Source organism: Eupeodes corollae, chromosome 3 (assembly GCF_945859685.1).
Source record: "Eupeodes corollae chromosome 3, idEupCoro1.1, whole genome shotgun sequence".
NCBI lineage: Eukaryota > Metazoa > Arthropoda > Insecta > Diptera > Syrphidae > Eupeodes > Eupeodes corollae.
In genome coordinates this window covers 37,691,043-37,714,990 of record NC_079149.1, presented here as the reverse complement: position 1 = coordinate 37,714,990, position 23,948 = coordinate 37,691,043, and the positions used below count along the sequence as shown (strand labels likewise).

The 23,948-nt window shown below is 35.3% G+C and overlaps 1 protein-coding gene across 1 annotated transcript; it reads left to right on the top strand.

Moving 5' to 3' along the window:
- The first annotated feature begins 8,535 nt into the window (after positions 1–8,535).
- LOC129950421 (putative gustatory receptor 57a) lies at positions 8,536–10,171 on the top strand. Its single transcript, XM_056062363.1, has 3 exons — positions 8,536–9,492; positions 9,666–9,830; positions 10,133–10,171. The coding sequence occupies exons 1-3, from the start codon at positions 8,536–8,538 to the stop codon at positions 10,169–10,171; spliced, it is 1,161 nt and encodes a 386-aa protein (XP_055918338.1).
- The last annotated feature ends 13,777 nt before the right edge of the window (positions 10,172–23,948 follow it).

Genomic DNA, 23,948 nt, shown 5'->3' with positions numbered 1-23,948 from the left:
CTGGAGAACTCCAAGTTCCTTTGTGGATGTTGAGGTGTGGAAAACGCGTACTCGCTACCATGACGTTTCGCCCCGCAGCAAAATCTATGAGCCACCAAAGATGTCTTCCCTTCCTAGCTTGGCATTAAAATCGCGCAGGACAGTTTCAATATCGCAGCTAGGACACTGCTCCTATGTTTTGTCTAAGAACTCGAAGAACATATCTTGGGTGTTGTCGTCTTTCTCTTCTGTGAAGGCGTGCGCGCTTATCCGGCTACTGTTGCCGAATTCAGCCTTGATGTGTATGGTCATGAGGCGCTCATTGATGCACCTATAGCTCAAGACTTCTTGCCTATGTCTGGCTCCAATGACGAAGCTGTATCCTATTAAGCGCTGTTGGTTTTTGTGTTAACAGTCACCATAGTAAATATTGCAGTTTTTCATCCTCTTTTTGCCCGGCCCATCCCATCGCATTTCTTGGATGACGTTGATGTCTGCTTTATAGCAGTCTAGGGCTTCCGCTGTTAAGGGACCTAACATTCCTCTTGCATATCCGAAGTTCGTTGTCCTTAATTCGTTTGTGTAGGTTGTCAACAGTAAATCCGTCCGTATCCGAGGCTTGTTGAAGCTTCGCAGATATAAGGCTTTTACGGGGCCAGGAAGTCACCATGACCCGAAGGCACAACCCCCAACCTAGAGGTCCTGATCCTAAGTAAAACTCCAAGTATGGGGAGCCGGATAAAACCGATCCTTTTAGGCCTAGGCTTCGAATAAGTCGAATTAGCCGAATTAGACGTCACCGTTGATTCCATCTCGGAAATTCCTCCGCTGCCGTCTGGATAAGGAGAGGTGCCTTAGTGAAAACACCTCTCCCCCCTCTCTAGCTTGCTGACCCCAACAACTTTCTAATGGGATTGGAACCCAATCTCCAGTTGAGGTACTGGGCACCCGATGTTCACCACGGGGAGTTGAGAGTAGGAGTTGATAGGCTGAGGTGGGTTTTGAGAAAAACCTGTGGAAGCTTGTGTCCTCTTAAATGCACAATGCACATGACTACCATTTGAACATGACAAGGATATTGCTTGCTTAAAAAAATAGTACCTTATAGTGTTTGACATTTACAAAAATGGATCGCTTATCTATCGAACAACACATACAAATTGTTAAAACCCACTCCAAAAATGGTGATTTTGTCACAGGCACGTATCGTTGTTTGAGTGCAGATTATGGTTTACATAATCGTTCAATAACTCAAGCAATTGATAAAATTGTGAAGAAGAAATTTGAAGAGGGTGGATAAGTTACGGATAATGTAAGGCCTGTGCATATTTTTTCAAGGAATTGTTGTCAAAGACCTGAATGTGTCGATTTCTCGTCGTACTCAGGAATTATGACTGTATTATATAGCATATTATGGCGTTTTTTGCATTTGGATCTATACTTATGTCCATATAGGTCGAGCCAACTCACAACTAAAACAACTTTCGTACTTGAACAACAGGGGGTGGACGCCAATTTTTTGAACAAGATTTTCTTCAGCAACGAAACACATTTCTCATGTGAATAAACCAAATTGTAGTGTTGGGGGTTTTGAAATCCTCAAGTTATTGAAGAGAGGCCATTATATCCACAATAAGTCACTGTTTGGTGCGCTTCTTAGTCCAGAGGTGTGATTCGACCTTTATTCTTCGAAAGCGACAATGGAACAACTGTCACCATAAAGTCGAAACGCTGTGGTCAAGTGATAACCAACTTTTTCTTGCCTGCTATTAAATAATATGACTTAGAAAATATGTTATTTCAACAAGACATTACAGCATGCTGCAAAACTCGAGCTAATGTGGCTTCATTGCAAGAGACACTTCCTGGCGGTGTAATTTCTGGTCGTGGCGATATCAGGTGGCCACCAAGATCATGCAATTTGACACCGCTGGACTTTTTTTTTGTGTGGCTACGCAAAAGACAGTGGTTATGTAGGTAAGCCTTTAACTCTTGAGTACTTAAAAACCAATAGGTATTCGTCATGTTATGGCTGAGATACCGCCCAATATGTGTAAAAAAGTGGTCGAAAATGTCCTCAAAAGAATCGATGCTTGCAACAATTTGTGTGATGGTCATTTAAATGATGTACCGTTTCACATATAATGTCAATATTCAAACTTTATAATAAAGAAGGAATATCATGAAAAAAATATTTCGTATGTGTTTATTTAATTTACTTTTGAAACCGCAAATTGGATAACCCTGTATATTATTTTCGGTCGAATCAGAAAAGTTTTGAAACAAAATTACTTTTCTTTCTATGCAAATAATGGTTCCTATTTAACCTATGAAAAGGGTGTTTTTTACATCAAAAACATTAAAACCAAACTTTTTGTTCGTTTCGTTGAATCATATTTTGATAGAATATTAATAAAGTAAATCTAGGAACATGTTTTTTTAATTTTGTTTAATAATTAAAAAAACGTAGGTATATTGTTTTAACTGTTTCTATTGTTGGTTTTTGAAAAAATAAATAACCTATACTTAATTCAACCAAAATTCGATGTCGTTATCCTTTGACTTTGATTGACACATTGATGTGTCTCATTGATATTATTTCACTCTACCCCTGGGACTCTGGGATAATGTTTGATCCCACTATCTCATTTATGGCTTCATTTATATTTAGCTTCTGACAATTTTACATCCTCAAATAATTTAGGAAGCGTTATTTTGTATGCGAATATAGAAAACAAACGAATATGTCAAAAGGATACATCAATACAATACACGTATAAAAACATAGATACGCTTCATCACCCTTCACCTGGATATTACAGTTTTATGTTCAAATATTACATCTAAAGAGCCACATCAAGTGGGCGGCAATTAATAATTCATTTGAATGTGAAAAATGGATTAGGGATGATGATGATGATGATTCCATCAGGATATATGAGTGTATGTCTGTCTCTGTCTCTGTCCATCAAACCACATATTCTCCTGTGCCTCTTGTATGTAGTATAACTTATGTTTGGAAACATGCATCGAGAATTGGATATATGTATGTATATTTTTCATAGTTACATTTTCTTTTTTTCTTATTTAGTTTCACATCTATTCGCATCATCAGGGACAAATATGTATTCCTTCTCTTTTGCAATTAAGGACATTCATTTCGATCACTCACTGTATACGAGTATAATCGCATACGTCTATACTATTTTTCACTTCTCGTGTATGTTGCGGGAGGAAAGATGGGGTAGGTACGGTTTGGTATGAATGTCAGTTTGATTCAATTATAATTGCAAGTGCATATGACAGTTGAATGATTTCGAGTCCATAATTGGCATATCATTAAGGGATTTCGAATAGAATGATATTCAAATTGGTTTTCAATTCATGATAACCTTGCTCAACGCATAGAAAAGTCTGTCTCAAAGATTTAGATTTTTTTTTTGAAAATGTTTATAGTTGATGAGACTCTTTATAAAAGCAAAAAAAGGTGGCAAGGTCGTTGGGTTTTCAAAGAATATACCTACTTGAAGACACTTTTATGGCAAATTTGTGTAGTTTTATAAAAACCCATACAAATAAATCAAGGCTTTGAATAAATGTTAATTCGTGAAAAAAAAATTACACTTTATACCTCATTAGTATAACTTTCTCTTTTCCATATAAATATTTAATTATATTTGTCTTTCAAAACTGTTTCATTTACTTTTTTTTAGAATGAGAATCCTTTTAACCCCGCCATTTGTGAAGTCCCACAAGGGTCCATGTTGTTTCCTATCTTCTTTGTTCTTGCTAAGAGATTAAATGGTGTGTAATTTTTGAGCAGAAGAAAAGTATTTGTTTCGTTAAATAAAACAAGAGGAATTCCAGTGTGTGTGAACGACTTTTCTCGTACAGTCGCATGGCTTAGCGTGTATCAAATTGCATTGTGTTTAATAACTAATGCAATTGATACACAGACTACGTCATCGTTGATAACAGATTTTTGACAACAAAAATTTTACTGTTTTGCATTAACAGGGCCGGATTCGATTCTTGTCACTACTAAGGCATAACACTAGTAGTGGCGTGTATCCAATAGAATTCTGTGGTTCGACTCAGTAATACTTTTCTTTCTGTGTACTCCCATACTACTGTAAACAGACCAGCTGTTTTGGCCCTAAGTGAAACCCAAGTGGGTGAGGATTCCGATCCCACTGAATTCTTTATTCAAGGGTATAACTTGGTGCCATTATTCTTTTCCCACCATTGTCTCGCCATATACATTAGGAATGATGTTGCTTATCAGTTTTTGCCTTAATATGATCTCTGCACCAATTCTTTTTCAAATTTATGTATTTTAAATTTTCCGTGAACAAGCAAATCATTCACTATAGCCTAAATCTAGACAGGGTATCAATTTCTAGTGAATTTGATGGTTTGTCTGATTCCATCCAAAGAATTGTTTCGTCCTATCCTCGCACTGAAATCGTTATTACGGGCGATTTCATTGTACACAATTCTTCATGTCTTCAACATTCGGGCCAGACAACACCAGAAGGAGTGTGTGCTGAGATATTCGCTGAGTTAAACCACCTAACCCAGCTGGTCAACGAGCCCACTCGAATATCGGACGTGGTAGGTTGAGCAGAAAACACTCCTGACTTGTTTCTTACCTCTGACCCTGGTAAGTACCCTATTAGTATTCTATCTCCTCTAGGCACATCTGACCATTGTTTAATATCAGCAAATTTCTCGTCTAAAAACTCTCCAGTTTAAGAAAGAGCTCCTAAGAGAACCGTTTGGCAATACGAGAAAGCCAACTGGGATGGTCTCAATAATTACTTCAGGATCTTTAACTGGTCACTATGCTTCCTCGATAGCGACGTTGACAAGTTTGATTCTCCTGGGAATGAGAATTTTTATCCCGAATAGGATTAAAAGCATCAGACCTAAGGAAAACGCGTGGTTCGATGCGACTTGTAAAAAGGTTATTAGGGTTAAGAAGGTAAGTTTCCGTTGTTTTAAAGCCAATCCAACTGAGGAAAACCGGAATGAGTTCAAGCAAGCCAGAAAGGCCTGCAACGCCCATATTCGACGGACCAAATTTTTTCATGACCAAAAATTACGGCAAAAAATACTGCAATGTCCTAAAGGCAGTACAAATTTTTGGTCATTTGTAAAATGTATGAAGAATTCCTCCTCTTCCTCAGTTCCTACGCTCGTTGTGAATGACACTCCATTTGTTAGCTCTTTATAGAGAAAGCAAATCTCTTTTCTAGGCAGTTCGCCGCCAATTCAACGCTGCCAGTGAGTGTTATGACTCCGCTTGTACTTGATCGAGTTAATAATTGCATGGGGCAAACCTAGTTTCGCACTCATACTGTAGCGAAAGTCCTAAAAGATCTTAACATAAATAAATCTGCTGGTCCGGATGGTATCCCCGCTATTGTTCTGAAGCGGTGTTCTTCATCGCTGGCAAAACCACTGCGTAAGCTTTTTCATCTATCCTACTCCTCAGGTCTCGTTCCGAGCGGATGAGAAACAGCATTTGTCCAACCTATTCCCAAAAAAGGCGAATCTTCCTCACCCTCTTACTACCGACCGATTGCACTTACGTCCCTTCTTTGCAAGGTCATGGAAACGCTGATTAATTATCAGCTCAAGAAATATCTTGAAGAACGGAAGCTTCTTAATGACCTTTCGTAGCAATAGTTCCACTGGTGATCACATGGTTCATCTCACCGAACAGTGGAACAAATCTTAACATAGTTTTGGAGAAAGTGACATTATTGGACTAGATATTTCAAAAGCATTTGATAGGGTTTGGCATCAGGCTCTCTTATCGAAAATGCGTGCTTTCAGTTTCCATGAATCCCTCCTTCATTGGAGTAGTAATTACCTTTAGAATCGTTCAATACAAGTTGTATTGGATAGATTCAAGTCTGAAAACCACAAAATAAATACTGGTGTGCCCCAGGGCTCTGTTCTATCTCCAAAACTCTTTCTCATTTTTATTAATGATTTTCTGTCTACAACATCTAATCCAACACATTGTTTCGCTGCCGATAGTACTCTTAGCTTTTTATATTCATTTTCGCTCTTCTAGGAATGCTCATCAATATACCCTCTAGCCCATCTTCGGCCGTACTTTCTAGTACAGAGATTCGTTCTTAAGCCGTACTATGCGAATGTGGAATGCCTTTCCATACTCTGTCTTTCCCAGCTATTGCAATATTCAGGAACTCAAAACCAATGTGCACCGACATCTCCCTTCAACCCCTCTCTCCCTTTCCTTGTGCTCACACTGTGTCTACATAATAAGGGAAATATATACCTTTGCGTGTGCGCTTATAATAAAAAAAAACCATCGGGCACGCTTTCTTTCTACCATATCTTACAGATAATTTGCTCGTAACCAACTTATCTGCAGCTGCTTTAAAGAGTTCGGCATTCAAGCCATCCGCTCCAACGGCTTTATTAGACTTCAGCTTAGTAATCTTAGCTTTGTCTAAGTCGGGAGAACGGGATTGTTGGGGTTTCGTCGTCTATGTTGAATGGATCATCCTGCCTGACAGCGGAGTTCAGTTCGTTCGTCGTCGCCTTTATACAGTCTGCAGAAGTAGTCCTTCCATATCCTCAGCATTGACTGCGTTTTCACTATGTTGTTTCCACTTTCGTCCTTGCAGTATTTGGTTCTGGATAAGAAGTCGTTGTTCTCTTCGCATTTTCTGTTCATAGAGCTCGTCTGCAGCTCTTGTCCTTGTCATCGACTACGCTTTGCGTGCCCACCACGTCAGAGGTTTCTTCTGTTATTGCAACTTGCCAAAGTTGCCTCTTGTTCTCGATACATTGTGTTGGCAGCAGAAAAATTCTAGAGAGATTACTTGTGACTCGTCGTAGAAGGATTTGGCGATCTCTTGCGTTTAATAAAATTAATAGTGAATAAAATAAAGAATAAAGTTATTACAAACAAAGTACATAATCTAAAATATATAAGATTACATCTAATCTACATAAGCATTGTCTATTATCAAATACAATAAAGGTATGTTTATAATTTAGAACCTTAGTAATGGCGCTGCATGCCTAAAAATGGAATGCTATAGCCAACAATTTAATTCAAAAAAATTGATGTTGAGTATTAAATTTGATAATGGTAAAAGAACGTAACTGTTTCAATTTCTGAAAGTGAGCGGTCATTGATGCGGTAAGGCCGTCCCAAAAATTGAAAAAAAAATTGAGCCTAACATGTATATTTTATTATTATCCAATATCAAGGCAATAAAAATAGCTACAATTTAGCTTCTTTGAATACTTGTAGCAACTATATAATTCGCAGTTGCTCTATGTAGCTCGGATTATATGGAATCTCGATTTATTCGTTAAAATATGCTTCAAGACAAGATGTAATGGTCATCTTCTGATGAGCCCAACCATTACATTGGAGCGAAACGCATATATGAACATTTTCGCGCAGGTTTACATTTGTATTTTTGTGATTTTAAATCATATTTATTATTATTTGTGGTCCTTGCGATATAATGGTAAATTTTCCCAAATTTTGAAGTCTCCTCAAAATTTGATTATTGGTAGGGCCCAAAATATTGTTATTAATATTGCAAAGTCGAGTCTGTTTTTATTTCAGGCTCAGAAAATTAAATTGTATTTCAGTTGTATATTTTTAAGAATCTGTTGAAGTTTCGGTTGAACACTCTTAAGAACGCCAATTTTTTAATATACAATTGTTTTTAAGTCATATTTTTGGTTTATAATTTCCATAATAACTGGAAGAAGCTAAGCTTGCAATGCTATAAAAGCTCATTAGACCATTTAGCTACCAATAATCAGTACAAATATATTTATAAAAAATCCTCTTCACTTTTGCTTTCATCTTAATTGCAATCAAATTAAATGCTCATTAATTCTTTCCAATAATAAAAAACACAAAATTTAATTGACACACAAACACATATACATATATATAACGTATATCTTACATTATCCTTTAAGTTGAATCGCTGCTTCTCGCTATCACATAATTACACCGCCATTAAGGCTTAATTTTATTATAAACATATCATAAAAACCATTTTTGCTCCCAATATAAGTGGGTCTTTAAAAGGCTTCATTTCCAATTAACTCGATAAGAGTTATACAGCATTATAATACACAGAGACACACCCAAATGGGAGCACACACACACACACACACAAACATATTCCATCAATTAGTATTAAACGCCTCGATTAGCTGCAAAACTACCACTTAAATTAGGATTATATGAGGAAAATAAATATCGTCCAACTTCGATGCGATGTGGCCGATGTCATATAAATACACATTCGAGTCCTTAAAATCAAACCAAATGGCAGCACTTAAATAACGCATGATTGTTATAGAGATGTCCCGCAGTGATTTTCTGAGGTATTATATAGCCTTATTAGTCCCAAGAACACTCTTAAGCTAAGTAAGTCACAAGTCATTTGTGTGGAACCTGGTCATTTTACATTCGATTAACCGGTGGGATATCAAGGACTTTTATTCAGGAAGTTTCCTTTGAGGTAAGCCTATTGAAAAATGGCAGTTGCTAAGAAACCTAAAAAACCCTGCCGGAATATCTATGAAGCTCTGACACTTATGGTCTTGGCGCTTTACGTGTTTTGCTACGTGAGGTTTTACAAAAAAGGCGATCGTTTCCGGTCCACCGCATCCATGTACATCTACAGCTTGTCAGTGCCAGTGTTAATTTCCATGGGCCTCGTTTGGGGAACCTTTTCCATTCGCACTAGTCCGAAATACATCAAATATTTCCAAGAAATGGACACAGTTCTGATGTTCGTCGTCCTAATGGATATCACCGTGGCGGTTATGTCATTTCTTTTCAATGCCATCAACATGCAAGGTAGAAGCCGCAGACACCTCCACATCTACGAACACTTGGAGCGAATCGATGTCCAGCTAATGGAGGAGTTCAAAGCTAAGATGTGCTACGAGAAAATTGCTTTCAAGATATCGATAATTTTCTGGGTGTTTCTTGTGTACGGTGTGACAATAAATAGTGCCGTCATCAGCTCGTGGTCCCAGGGTGACCTCTTCAAAATGTACATAATCACTTTCTGCCACACATTCATTATATTCGGGATGCACATGATCGTCTTTAGCTTCATGACAGTGGCCGACTTGCTGCGGATAAGATTTCGATTGTTACAGAAACTACTGGCTCCAGCTTATCTCCGGAGACACTACGTCGACCAGGATGTGCGTATGTCCAAGCTTCGCAAAGCAGTCCAGATTTATCGAGAGCTCTATGAGGTGATTGATGAAGTGAATAGCGTCCATGGAGTTTGCTTGGTGTCCTGTCTGGCACATGACTTCACACTGGGAACAAGTCTGCTTTACTTGATGTTCGGGCGATCATCGAATCTGACGGTGGCCGGGGACTTGCATTTGTTCTTCGGTGTGTTCCTGCTCCTGCTGCCGCCTGCTTATAAGATGGTCATGACGCCGGTATACGGCATGATGTCGTGGAAGGAGGTGAGCGATTATTTCCGCACATCAGGATTCTGATGTGAATGAATGTGTCCTTTTTGCCTTGGAATTTTATTCTTCTGTATTTTGTTTGTGAATTCTTTTCATTCTGTAACTCACCATTTTTTTTGTTGGGGGGGTATGTGATTGGATGTTTATGTGATGTTTTATTGTTGTAGGGAGCAAAGTGTATGAGGATAATAAAGTTGATGGATGACGCTTTTCCTGGAAATAGCCAAGTTCGGCAAATTGTTGCTAGCACTCTCTTATGGAACAATCACAACAAGTACCGGGAATATAAAATAGGTCCTACAATCACGTCAAATATTAGTTTGATAACAGCGGTAAGGATACTTTTTTTTCATTTTTCCAAACAGAGTGAAGTAATTTATTAAATGTTTTTCGTCGTAATATTCCTATTTTTGTTTTGTATTCTAGGTGATGTCTGCTGTAGTGAATTATGTTATAATTTTGATACAATTTCAAATTCAAGAAGAAATAGTAAAACAATAAATAAAAATGGGTACTCTATTCTTCTTTAAATAGTTTAAAAGTTATAACCTTTAAGGTAAAATAATCTTAAGAGATTAAGTGAAATTGAATAAAATGTTTATGAAAGTTTCTGAGTTGTTTTATTTTCTTCCAGGAAAATCAGATTAAAAAATTCCTCACTGCGAAAAAATAAAAAGTCACCTTAATTCTGCTTAGAAAAAGTTTAAGGGTGGTAAAAGAGAGTCATCTCCAGATTTTGTACAGTATTTAAAATAATATTAAAGTTTAGATCTTTAAAAAAAATTTCCCAGAGACGTGAAGAAATTAAATAAATAAATAAATAAGGAGGAGCAACAGTCCATTACCATTACTGTGTGAGACTATTGTTGTGAGGGAAAGAGGGGACCTACAATTTTTGATTGTTGTCAGGAATAGAGGAGATTCCGAACGGCTAATTTTAGAAATCACTTTTCATGACAAGAATTACTCTTGGAGGATTTGTCAATTCCTCACAAGAGGCAGCATCCGTGCACAAGACTTTGGATGATACAGGCAGGTTTGGACCCAAGACCTCTGGCAAGGCTTTTGGACTCAAAGAATATTAAAAAAATTATTGTTGGGAAGATATTGATGTGGATTTCGTTTATTTTTAACAAGACTTCTCACTATTTTAATTGGAATAAACATACATCTTCAAATGTACAAAATGTTCATTGAAAATTTGCCATGATAACCATCTGGTTCATTACTTATTTTTCTAAGCATCAAAATCAAACTTCGTTTTGAAAAACTGGAATAGTAAAAAAAAATAAAGACTCAAAGAATTTTGTTGAAAGGAATTGCTAAATTAACCATAAAACCAAAAAGTATCTCGAATTTATGGAAGCACGTAAACAGTGATAAGTTTGCTTTTAAATATCTGAATCTTTCTAGTCTTTTTCATGAAGTTGTGTATAAAAAATGTATTTATGAATTATTTATATTTAATTTTTAATCTTATAAAATAAATAATCTTGAATACATACAAATTTTGACATTTAAAAAAAAATTGACACATGTTTTAAAATTGACTCACTTATTTTCAAAAAGTCTATTTTTTGGATGAAAAAATTGAATCAATATCATGATGATGACGTATACTATTTGGTTGATAAGTCTATATTCCACGCCTTTCCTGCTTAACTACACGAATTGTCGAATTTGGTGAAAAGCTTAAAATTTTATGAAATAAAATCTGAAATACTGGGAAAATAATATATAAAAACGAATGGATTATGTATTTGAATGAACAAACCCAATACACAAACCATTTCTTTCGATAAGTTATTTGTCCGATTTTTTATATTTTTTGGGATGAGGTCTTTCTTACGTTAAGAGCAGGTTTAAAAATAAGCTAAGTCAGAGGATTAACCGTGCGGCATATTTTATAGGCTTTGTGAACGCAGTCCATCTCCACTTGTACCTCAAAGACACCACACACACTGGAAACGAAAACTCATCCCGAGAATAATTTAGCACGCGTAATCGGAGATTGATAAATATTTCTGTTTTAGTTTAGTAGTTTAGGGTTAATTCAGATAATGTAAATATTTTTTTCACCTTAAATAAAATTGACGTAAGTTACTTCGAGTAAGTTACCCATATAGTTACGCGTAACTAATTGTAATTAGTTACACTTCATTTTCTGCGTAACTAATGTAACTTATGTAACTTATGAAACTAATGTAACGAAAATAGCTAAAAAATAAAATTTACTGACTGTGATTGAACATTGAAATAAATAAACAATAACATTTATAATGTAAACAAAAATTTTATTCCATAAAAACAAAAAATAACAAAACAAAGATTATAAAGAATTCAGAGATCAAATCTATGTATGTAACTCAAATACATATGTAGGTATCAAATTAGTTGAACTCGTCAATCTCAAAGTCCTCTAAAGATAAATTTACGTCTTCCATTCTTAAAGTTCCATAAAGAAACATTAATTTTTTGGAACGTTCGAAAGACAGCCGATTTCTCAAAGGGGTGTGAAAAAAAGACCATTTCGAAAGAGTATGCTCTATTTCTGCGGACGATGCGGGAATTTTAAGCAATTTTAGCGCAAGCTTTGAAAAATTGGGTGCATAGAAATCGGTTGTCTTCCAAAACAAAATTGGATTTTCAATATTTTTTTCATATAAAGTTTTGAAAAATCCGTCTTTGGATTTAAAAAGATCCCATTCGTTCAGTCCATCAGAATTTAGCATTTTTAAAAGGAAGTTATTAATTTGAAAATGATAATCCTTCTCTAATTTGTCATTAGAGTAGAAAGGATGTAAATAGTAAGATACTAGTGCATAAACATTAAGTGAATTATTAAGACGGGATTTATAGAGATTTTCGAACTGTGCTCGAACTTTTAACTCTAACCAAATTAGCGTCGGCTAATAAAGTTGTTGAATTTTGGTAATTATTTATTAGCTGACAAATTGGATGGAACAACTCATTTTTTTTACACTCTCGATAAATTCTTCGTCAAATAACAATTTAAGCACTTCTGGTTTCATTTTATTGAATTCCGCTGCAGCCATTTTCATTGGAATTAAATTATTATTGAGGCATACGTACGAATCCCTGTATGAACACCATCGCGTTTCACATGGCAGCTTTATTTTGGTTACTTTTTTATTAATTACAGCTTGTTCAAGATCTGGTTGTTTAAATTGTTTTAAAATTGTGGTGACTTTGTCATAAAGTTTTACGTAGAGCACATCTTTTGCTAACGAATTCCCAGTATGGCTATTAGAAGTTGAATGCCAAACGACATGCTTCAAATTTTTTCCCATTTTCACCATATTGCTTGCATTGTCGGATACGACGGCATACGTTGAAGTCCTTTTTTAGCCAAATCTATAGCTTCGCAAACAATCTCAGCAAGATTATCTCCTGATTCCGAAACTCCGTTGAGATTCAACGGATCAAGACATATCTATACAAAATATTTCGCCAAAGTCATGCTCACGTCAGCTATTTCCGGTTCAGAAATCTTGTCAATAAAGCTGTCCAGTTTTGTTGCCTTGTTTTCCTCTCGCGATCTTTTAAGCAACTTTGAATAACGATTTGGATGTTTTGGAGACGATTTTATGCCCGATGAAGATGACGCTTCTCCAGATGCCTGATTATCTTATAGAAGAGGAAGTTGAGGACAGAGACCAAGTGAAAACTGAAACTTCTCCAGATACTTGATTGTGTGCTGACGCTGAGTCTAAGCTGGCTTTAGCTAGAACAACTTCATTTGTTGAATCGTTGACCAGGATGCATTGTGGAACTGTTGTGATTTCGACTCCATCTTCACACAATTGAATCTAAGCAAATACACATTTTACACTTCTTTCTCACAAGTAAACAAACATTTGATGAATATTGTGGTTATACTTACTGATTCATCTCCGTCAATTAATATATATGTTTCTATATCATTCCGTTAGGAATTCACTACGGGCATCTTACAAGTATTTCTGAAGATCACAATGGTCGCATTAGCGAAACAATTTGTTCTGTTTTTGGATTAAAGACATACCTGTGTCCTTTTCATCGTTGCAAAGCAGTGTTTTGCAATTGTTTATTGCAAATTTTGCACAAAACCACCAATTTTGAGGTTTCTCGGAATCTTTTTGGTATGAATCCCAGATCCAAATACGAATTAGTAACAGGCCTTCCGGATTGACGCTTTGTTTCATTTTTTGACTCCGACATTTTAATTTTTATATCTGAACTTTATAACTCATAAAACGTGACTTTTTTTCTGGAGAAATGTCAAAAACATAGATTAGTTACATTAGTTACGTAACTAATTCAATTTGTTACATAAGTTACATTAGTTACATTAATTACGCGTAACTAATTAAAATTGGTAAAACTCGCGTAACTTACCAACACTGGAAGTAGTTTTTATTTCTTATAGAAACAAATACAAATTGGATGAATGAAACTAATTTGAAGTCAATTCTTCACAAGATATCGAAAACCTAACATCAATTTTAGCAAATTTGAGTGCTGTTTTTTGTAGATTTTAATTATCCTATGAAAAAATGGATTGTTGGCTTTTTATAAACAAAATTACTGAAAGTCTAAGAAAATATTTTATGCAAGACAAAATAAGCTTGAAGCCAATATTTTAAATGTTTGAAATGATATTTGAGTCGAAAATCAATCTTTACCAACTTTTAGCAATATTTTTCTAATGTTTTTATGTTTTCCAAAATAAAACTGTCAATTGGTTTTTTCTCAAAATGTTATTGAATGTCAAAAATGTTATTCTTCGCTGTTTTTTGTTCGTAAAATATTCGAGGTGACAAACATTTCTTTTTATTTATAAGAAACCGTTAGTTTTTTTTTAATATTCTTGCTTACGTTGATATTAAGGGCTAACCAAACTGTTCACCTTTTTTAACTTCCCATAGGAAGTTATTGTAGAGGGTCCGATTTGTCAAATTGACATTTCTCGAAGTTTCAAGGTACCTAGAGTAGAAATAAATGATTTTTAGTGTGTCTGTGCAAAGAAGTTCGGACGTCCGTACGTTCGCGACGTTTTTTTTCGTCGTCCCTAGCTCAAGAACCAGAAGAGATATCGATTTCAAATAAATTTTGTTAAACAGATAATAAGGCAGAAAGATACAGAAAGGGCTCTCAAGAAAATTGCGTGAGTGGTTTTTTTTAACATAGCACTTTGAAAAACATTTTGGTTAACCTTAAATATCTTACGAAACAAAACCGATAGAGACTTAAATTAAATGTTATAAAATAAATTGTAACGTGTTTTCAAAGAAGTATATTTTTTGAAAAAAATCCATCTAACGTTTTTTTAAAATGTTATGACTAAAATATGATTTCATCTCCAAAACAATTTTGTGCAACGAAGAATAATGTTTTTGATATCTGATAAAATTTTGAGAAAAATCTAATAGACATTTTTTTAATAAAAAATGAAAATCTAAAAAAAAATTCCTTAAAGTTGGTAAAAATTGAATATCGATTCAAATATCTTTTCAAAAACTTGAAATTTAGTCTTCAAACTTATTTTATCTAATAAGAAATATTGTTTTTTTAACATTCTGAAAAATGTTGAGAAAAATTGAATGGATAGTTTTTTTTTACAAAAAATAAAAACCTAAAGAAAAAATTAATAAAAGTTGGTAAAAATTGATTTTCGACTCAAATATCTTTTCATAACTTTGAGATATTGGCTTTAATTTACTTTTATCTTTTAAAAAATCTTGATGTCAATATTCAGTAAAATTTTGAAAAAAATCGATTTGACAGTTTTTTACAAAAAATAAAAAAAAAACAATGCTAAAACTTTTCAAAAATTAAAAATATTATCTTCAAACTTATTTTATTTCACAAAAAATATTTTTTTTCGATATTCAGTAATTTTTGTATAAAAATCCAATAGTCCGTTTTTTCATAAAAAATATAATCAACGCAAATTTGGTAAAAATTGATACGAGTACATAAAAACAAACTTTTAAGCAAGACAAATCGACAAACGGGATGGGAAGTTATCAGTGTTTGTCGCATGCCAGCTTCTTTTTGTAAATTGCTATGGTAAAAAACAACATACACTATTTCCATCATTTCGCCTCTTATGATCTTAAAACGTGGAGAAATGTCAAAATTTTCAATTTGAAAAATCGGACTCATTACAATAACTTCCTATGGGAAGATAAAAATATGCGATTTCTTGAAATGAAATTATTATTATTTATAAATTAAAAATCCGTTAAAGTAATCTTCCTTAAGTGTTTAACTTTTATTTGCTATGGTTTTTATAACTTAAATAGTGTTTTTCTCAAAAAAATTATTATTTATTAAATTGGTGGGACTTCTAATTAAAAGAGATCTTACGCAATTTTTATAAAATTTGTCATACTTCTTCTATGCACTATCTTCCACATGATATAAATTATATCACAATTTACCATTTTTATCTAAAAACATACTAACTTGACTAACAACATACTTTCTGAGGTGTTGGAATTTACTATATACTTCAGATCATAGTTACAAAAATAAAAATCGCACTGATCAAGAGTCTCTAAAGATTAGTTACTACGGCGCGCGGGGGTAATTTTGGGAACAAAATTCTGATACTTGTATTTGTAACATTTTTCACTTTTAAATAAACCTCTGAAGAACGGCTACAATTCAAGCCGTTGCATGCATAGCCCACTTTTGAAATTACTAGCGGCCCGTCCCGGCTTCGCACGGGTAGACATAAATAGGTAAGGTTAAGATGTTTATGTTATAAGCATGCTAATTAAAAGGACCATGGATTACTAAATTAGAAAAAAAATGTAGGCTTATCTTTAAGCCTCCCTGTACACTGCCTTAGCTGTGTTATTTGTAGGTGGCAACAAAACGTATTGATTTTCAGGAGATCCTACCAGAGAAAGTGCCACAATTGCTCGTAGGAAAAGCACTATTTCCTTAAGTCGATACCAACTATGGAAAAAGTTTGTCACAGGGATTTATTTATTGTTAGGGCAAAGGATATTTTCAAAGGGAACTGTAACCATTTAAAAGATATGGAAAAATCAGTTGCTATCATCGAGATCCTCGGAACATGTGCGAGCTGACTGACACAATCATTTCATTTCTTAATTCTTTGATCAATAGTCTTGTATTCTAAAATATTGTCTAACATTTTTTTTGTCCTATCATTAATACTCTTGGCAGCGTATGCGATGAAAGACATTTTATGGCTAATTTTCTTACACCTTGGTTTGAATAGGAGTTTCTAAAGATTTCTATAGTAATCTAGTACTTAATATAGTGTATGTTACTCAGAGATAATGTAGGTTTCTAATGAAAAAAGAATTATCAAAATGGGTCCGGTACTTTTTGAGTTTATTCGTTACATCAAATACAAATCTTTCCTCTTTATGATATTAGCGTAGAAGTGTAGATGCAGATGTAGAAAAGTAGCCATTGACCTTATTTAATAATTTTTAGTTATTAGAAATGTGCAATTTTGATTTAAGGGTGGGAAAATTGAAACAATTGATGAACCGAAGAAACTAAAAACGGCTTTCCTCATTTAAAAACAAAAAAAAAACACTAGACAAACTAAAAGTTAGAGACATGCATATTTAGTTTTAAATTTTGAAACAAAATTTGGTTGCGGGAGTTGCCGCACGGGTACGCTAGTAATTTGAAATGTTACAAAACTTATACATTGTGTTAACCAAGCAGTAGTCCTTATTTCGTTGTCATTATACTTGTAACTCACACACTCGTCTTTATTTTAATATTCGACCTTTGATCATGTTTCCTCGTTTAATAACTCTACTTTTATCTTTATGAGTTTTAAACAAATCGATTCGAATAAAAACAATGAATTTTGTCATACAAAACATTCATACATATCCGTATAATATGTTTATATTGTCAATAAACTCAAATTGAATTCCACAATACCTATCCAACAAACAATGCCCCATCGTCGTCGCCGCCGCCACCGCCAACGCCGCCGCCGCCTATTCAAAGTTGCTAGGTATTCGAAATTTCAAAACACGCGCACCCACTATCCGATTATTTGTGATTGTTCAATGTATAAATTTATACGATTAAAAAGACACTTCAAACAAAAATGAAAATTTGTGGTTAAAGGTTTCGAAATTGTTTTTAACCTAAAATATTGTGACATTAAGCGGTATATTTGGCGTGGCAAGTGGCAAGTGGTATACTACGTATGTGTGTGGTTGATGCCGCATATCAAATAGAAAATTTAAGGATTAACAATGCGGGTGTTTATTATAATATGTATCTTTCCCTAGCATTGAACCAAGGATAGGTATGCCTATCAAACCTATAGACCTAGTCTTATATCTACATTTATGTACCTACACATGTATCTATGCTAAAAGCCTATTTAACATAGCATTCTATTGCTTAACAAGTGATGCTTAAATGTGTGTGGTTTATCTTGTTGAAATTTTCTAATTGGATTTTCCTACTACCTATTTACATGAAGTGGTAGCAGGTTAATCGCATATATTAAGATTAAGGAAATATAAGGCTATTATGTGAATATAGACGATAGCAATAGATACAATATCTTTTGAATGTTTAAAACTCTCGAGAGTATTTTGAATGCCAAAAAATATTGATTTAAACGCATTATTAACTTTCCTAGGGAAATTAGTGTAATCGGTCCGATTTGTCAAATTGAAAACTTTGACATTTTCCGAGTCGAAATAGAGAGATGTCTGTGCGTGCGTGTGTACGTAATTTTAGAAACCCACAAAGAAGGAGAATGTAAGCTGGGGAATGAGCGGGTTGAAGATTTGACCCTGCTCAAGTTTTTCCTTTGTGGAAACCAGAGGTGTCGAATTACATTGTAGCCTCATTGTTGAGCATTCAAGGTCAACTAACAGGACTGCAAAGTCAGATAAAGGAGCAAGGCAAAAGGGTAGATCATCTCTACTCTTTGTTGCCTGGCCTGAAGCAATTAAGACAATAATGGGCGCGCTGCCTGAGACGACTCTAAAAGTCCTAGCTGTGAATGTTAATTCACTGATTAGGATTGAACGAAGAGCCAATATGTTCCAATTGTTGAAAGACTACAGTCCAGATGTGTTTATGGCTAGCGAAACTAAGCTAAACCACAAACACAAATTAACTCATAAAAATTACAATATCGTAAGAAGAGACCGGCCCAACTCCACTCAAGGGGCGGTGTCGCTCTCTTTATACGAAAAGCCATTAATTATTAAGTCATATACAACAATGAATTTCGAAAGCTCAAGACGCTAGAAGTTTGCGTTGTATGCATCTCTCTCTCAAGGGAAGCGGATGTATATGATTGCGGCTTATGCGGCTGGAGCTCCGCAGATCACTTACTTTGCATCAGAACTCGAGATTATTTTTAGGGAACTTAAACTTAGCTTGGAAGAAAACTATTTCATCTTGGCCGGTGATTTGAACGCAAAACATGAAGATTGGGGAAATCAACATAGTAATCCCAGAGGTAACCATATTTTTAATTTGATGAATCTTAACAGCGTTGAATATGGCGTCGACCTGCTGGCTCCTTTCTGTATCTTTTGCTGTACGACACTAGACTGACAGTTACAGACAAAGTGGGTAATCACCATCGAAACTGCTTACAGACAGTCGAGTACGACAGTGATCACTGCGGACTGGTTGCTGTAATGCAGATTCCAAAGGAACGCGAGGAATTGGAAGAATACGATGCAACGCACTCTTACAATTGCAGTAAGATGCGTTGGCCTCGTTTCACCAACGCCTTAGCGAGAGAACTTCGTTCGAGTGACATAGCCCCACCAAACAACAGAAACCTGACAAATACAGAAATTGACCAACATTTAAAAACGATGGAAGAAACAAAAAATCGAACGATGGAACGGACAATTCCAAAGTACAAAGAACGGGACCAAATGGACGCTTATAGAAACGCGACTATTGACAAACTACGTAGGCACAAGAGAGGCTACTTGTACAGACTGACCCACACGAATTATAGGTTAGAACACTGAAGTCTTCAATAAAAAATTTCAATTTGTTGATTAAGGAGAACTACAGGTTATCAATCAACAAGTACTGGGGCCGCAAGATCCGTCAATTTATTCCAGTGTCCCTACTATGTTACCTAAAATCAACAATATATTCAGGAAAAAGAACGTGTCTGAAACTCCAAAGAACCGAAGAGAACAGAGACGTTCTCAGCACAGCGCAAATAGATCCAGAGGAAGCCACCTTTGACGATGAATTTTTTTATAATTGGAGATCCGAAGGAAAAAGTGGAGGCGGTGGGAGCTGCTTTCCAGCAAGTGTACAAGGTAAATGTTAGCATTCGCCCCAACCACGACCTGGAAAACAGAGCCCTACTTAATCACTTTTACCTTCGAAATGATATGACACAATGGCGATCTGAGAACCGCGGTTTCATGCGGTTCAATGACGATTCCTTGGCAAATGCCATAATTGCCGAGCAAACGGGACCAAGTCCCTTGTTAGTGACGAAGGTTGAGCTTCAGCTCATCTTCAAGTCAATAAAAAACAAAAAGTCAGCAGGTTTCGATGGTATATCCAAGGTTGTATTCACACATTTACCGAGGGAAGCAATTGACATTTACACCACGCTCTTCAATAATGCATATTATCCAGTGCATTGGAAGACCGCCTGTGGTTCATCCTCTCCCGAAAAAGGGAAAGGACAACTCCAACTCGTCAAATCATCGGGCGATAAGTCTTCTTCCGAGCATTAGCAAAGTTTTCGAAAAAATCATTAATAGGGCTCTGACTAATTGGGCTGCGGACAACAAAATAATTCCGGATAAACAGTTCGGGTTCAAGGCGGGTTCGGGTTGCAGCGTGATTTCGACAAGAAACTGAAAATAAATGTCCAGAAGTCAGAGAAAATTCTGTTCCGGACTCCGTTGGCTAGGGCCACGAGGGATACGTGTTAGAATTGGCGCAAGATGATCATCGTTGATCTTCACGGGCAGCCATTAGCGAGCAAAAGTGTAGTGAAGTACCTCGGTATCTGCTTAGATCAGTATTTATATTTTGACTGACAGCCTTCGCTCTGACGAAACGGCTGTTTTTTAGCAGTCGGCTTGACCCCAGAGTGAAGGTAATTTGCTACATGGCCCTCATATGGTGAATGATCGTTTATGGTTGTCCTGTGTTGTTCAACGTTGCCCCTTCCCAGATGGAGAAGTTTCGGGTGTTCGAGCGGCAGTGTTTACGACGCTTTACAGAATTATATCGAACAGCCGAATCTTCTTATGTGCATTACTATTCAAACGAGGTCCTATACAACGGGGCACGAATCAACAGAATTGACAATTTCGTGATAAAACTCGTTCGAGGTCACATTGCAAGAGCTATGTCTTCTACCACCAATTTAATTTTCGGGGCGTTCTATCCGAACGACGAGTATTTTGAGAGTGCACGCTTGAGCGGCTTCATTCCCCCAGAAGCATTCCTCTTTTTAGACAAATGCGGTGTGATACAGGATAGATTGGCAGTTCTGTTAATCTACCACGTCAGACGAAGAACCGTGGAAAGGCGGCTCATATACAATCGGGACGTCTTTTTTTTCTAAAAAAAACATTACGAACAGTTGTTAAAATTCATTTAGCGTCAAACGAATTTTATCTCAAAAAAAATAAACCCTAAATTTGTCTTTTATTCTTAGAATTGAAAACTTGTGAAAACTTCTACAGAAAAAGAAAAGAAACATATTTACATTTCCCACAAAATTCATTTCATGTGTAAACTCTTAACTTATTTTAAAAAAAAAAAGAATAAACAAATATGTAATGATTGTGTCAACACCACATGAGTCCATTACACACATGAGCTTTGGACAAAACAGTAAAATGCTGTTCACCTAATAAAAGAAACAAAAAATTGCTCTTCTTCGTTAAATTTCCCAATTGGAAGTCTTCACATTTTGATTGACTATAAATACCAAATGAACAAAAATACGATGGACTTCATTTCCACATTTTTCCATCCATCCTTATTTATTATTATTTTTTTTTTAAGTTAAAATAAAAATATATATGAACAAAAAATAAAAATGAACAATATAATCGACACACAAAATAAAGAAAAAAAAAACACTGATATGATAAAAAGAACATTAAACTTTGAAAGAGGAAACACATGTTCACAATCATATCGAACGGAAATTCAACAACATTCATTGTGACACATTCATTGATGCGATCGGTCCTGACTGATAAAAATATATAAGAGACCAACACAGAAGACAAACAACAATATTACAACATATATAAAATACTACACTATACCTATACTAGAGATAGGTACTTACTTTTGTATATTTTTATATTTTCAACCGGATATTGGCAGATTTTATCACTCTTGCAAAAAAAAGAGAAAATGGAAGAAAAAAGTGGAACAAGAAGCGAAAAAAAGGATAGCTCTCGAAAGTGCGGACAATGTCTGTTTGATGAGTCCCAGGACTCATCATCGCAATCGCAACGTCACACAATATAATACGAGTAACGTATACATGAGTGTTGTACTTGTAACTCTGGTGCGTGCTCATCAATGTTGAAGTTCAATATTGAGATTGATGTCCAATTTAACAGATTGAACCAGCTATGTAGACTAAATGAGGTCATGTTATGTTTTTGAAGACCAAAAATAAGCGTATATTTTATGTTGAATAATGTTTGGTAATTGAGACTTTGAAAATATGATAGCTGATTGAGACTTGATGAATTCGGTAGCCAGATTTGGATTTAGAGGTAAGCGGGAGCACCAGGCCAGAAATGGGAGTTATACTCAAGTTGTCTTATAGATAGCAGCCCCATCAGAAGGGCAGAAATACTTCTTGCATAGCTTTAGGATACGGGAACAGCTTTTGGGTTTTTTATAGCTGCAAATCGAGAATTTTGAAGTGTTCAGTCCCTTAGATTCAAGCGGCTCTCATGGATATTTAAGTTCTGTTTTAGCGACAGTAAGCAGTATTGAGTTTTCGACGTATTTAATTCTACTCTATTCTTGATCCAACATTTAACAATGCTGTCTACGTCAGAATTAAATAAGCTTATCATACATTGCCGTTAAAGATCTACATCCGAAAAGGGTGGTTGTGAATTTTAAAATGAATATGAAAAGCTAAGCTATGTAAGCTTATACAACTATCGTACGTACTATATCGTACGTTTTAGATAGGGGATTATTTATAAAAATGAGAGTATCGGAGATAAAAACAGAGGCTGGGGTGCGACCCACACTGATAACTTCCCATCTCGTCTGTCGATTTGTCTTGCTTAAAAGTTTGTCTATATGTACTCGTATCAATTTTTACCAAATTTGCGTACTATTTTTTGTAGATTTTATTTTTTATGAAAAAACAACACGGACTCTTGGATTTTTATATAAAAACTACTGAATATCGAAAACAATATTTTCTGTGAAATAAAATAAGTTTGAAGCCAATATTTTCAATTTTTGAAAAGATATTTGAGTCGAAAATCAATTTTTACCAACTTTTGTTAAATTTTTGTTTAGGTTTTAAATTTTTTGTACAAATATGGGTCCGATTTGTCAAATTGAAAATTTTGACATTTCTCGACGTTATAATGTCCCTAGAGTCGAAATAAAAAGAAAGATGTCTGTGCGTGCATGTGTACGTACGTTACGTCCGTACGTTTGGGACGTTTTTTTGTCGTCCAAACCTCAAGAAACAGAAAAGATATCGACTTCAAATAAATGTTGCTATAAAGATAGTGAGTGGTTTTTTACCATAGCAGTTTAAAAAAAAGGTGAAAATTGTGGTTAACCCTAAATATCTCATGAACCAATGACGCTTGAGACTTCATTTTTTTTTTTATCCGATGGAAATCTTCAAAAGACACTCGGTAAGAATAGGTACCGAGTAGTGTAGGACTCTTACCGCACTAAAACCACCGGTGAATCAGGACCAATCTATGAAGGATCGACAAATGGTTTTTATTTCTTAATTTTTAAATCGCATTGGGGGAAGTTTAAGGTTATAACACTTCCCGTAGCTTTAAGCCCATCAGCTCATGAGGCTTGGTTCTTCTTAATCTCCGAACATTGTCTGTACATTGTACATTTAATACGGTCTCAATTTCAGAGTTAGTATGACTTTGCAGTCGCTGATTGTGTGATACAGCGTGTTTCTTAACCACTTCTGTAACCATTTCAATTTGAAGGTCACGATGTAGATCGCTATTTCTTATATACCAAGGGGCATTTATTATTCCACGAACGACCTTGCTTTGGAATTTTTGGATGGGTTCAGCATTTGTTTTCTTTGTACAGCCCCATAGTTGGATGACATATGTCCAAACGGTTTTCAATACTTGCTTATATAACATTAGTTTGTTCTGGATAGATAGGTCAGAGTTCTTTCCTATTAACCAGTACATTTTTCTGTACTTCAAGTTTAG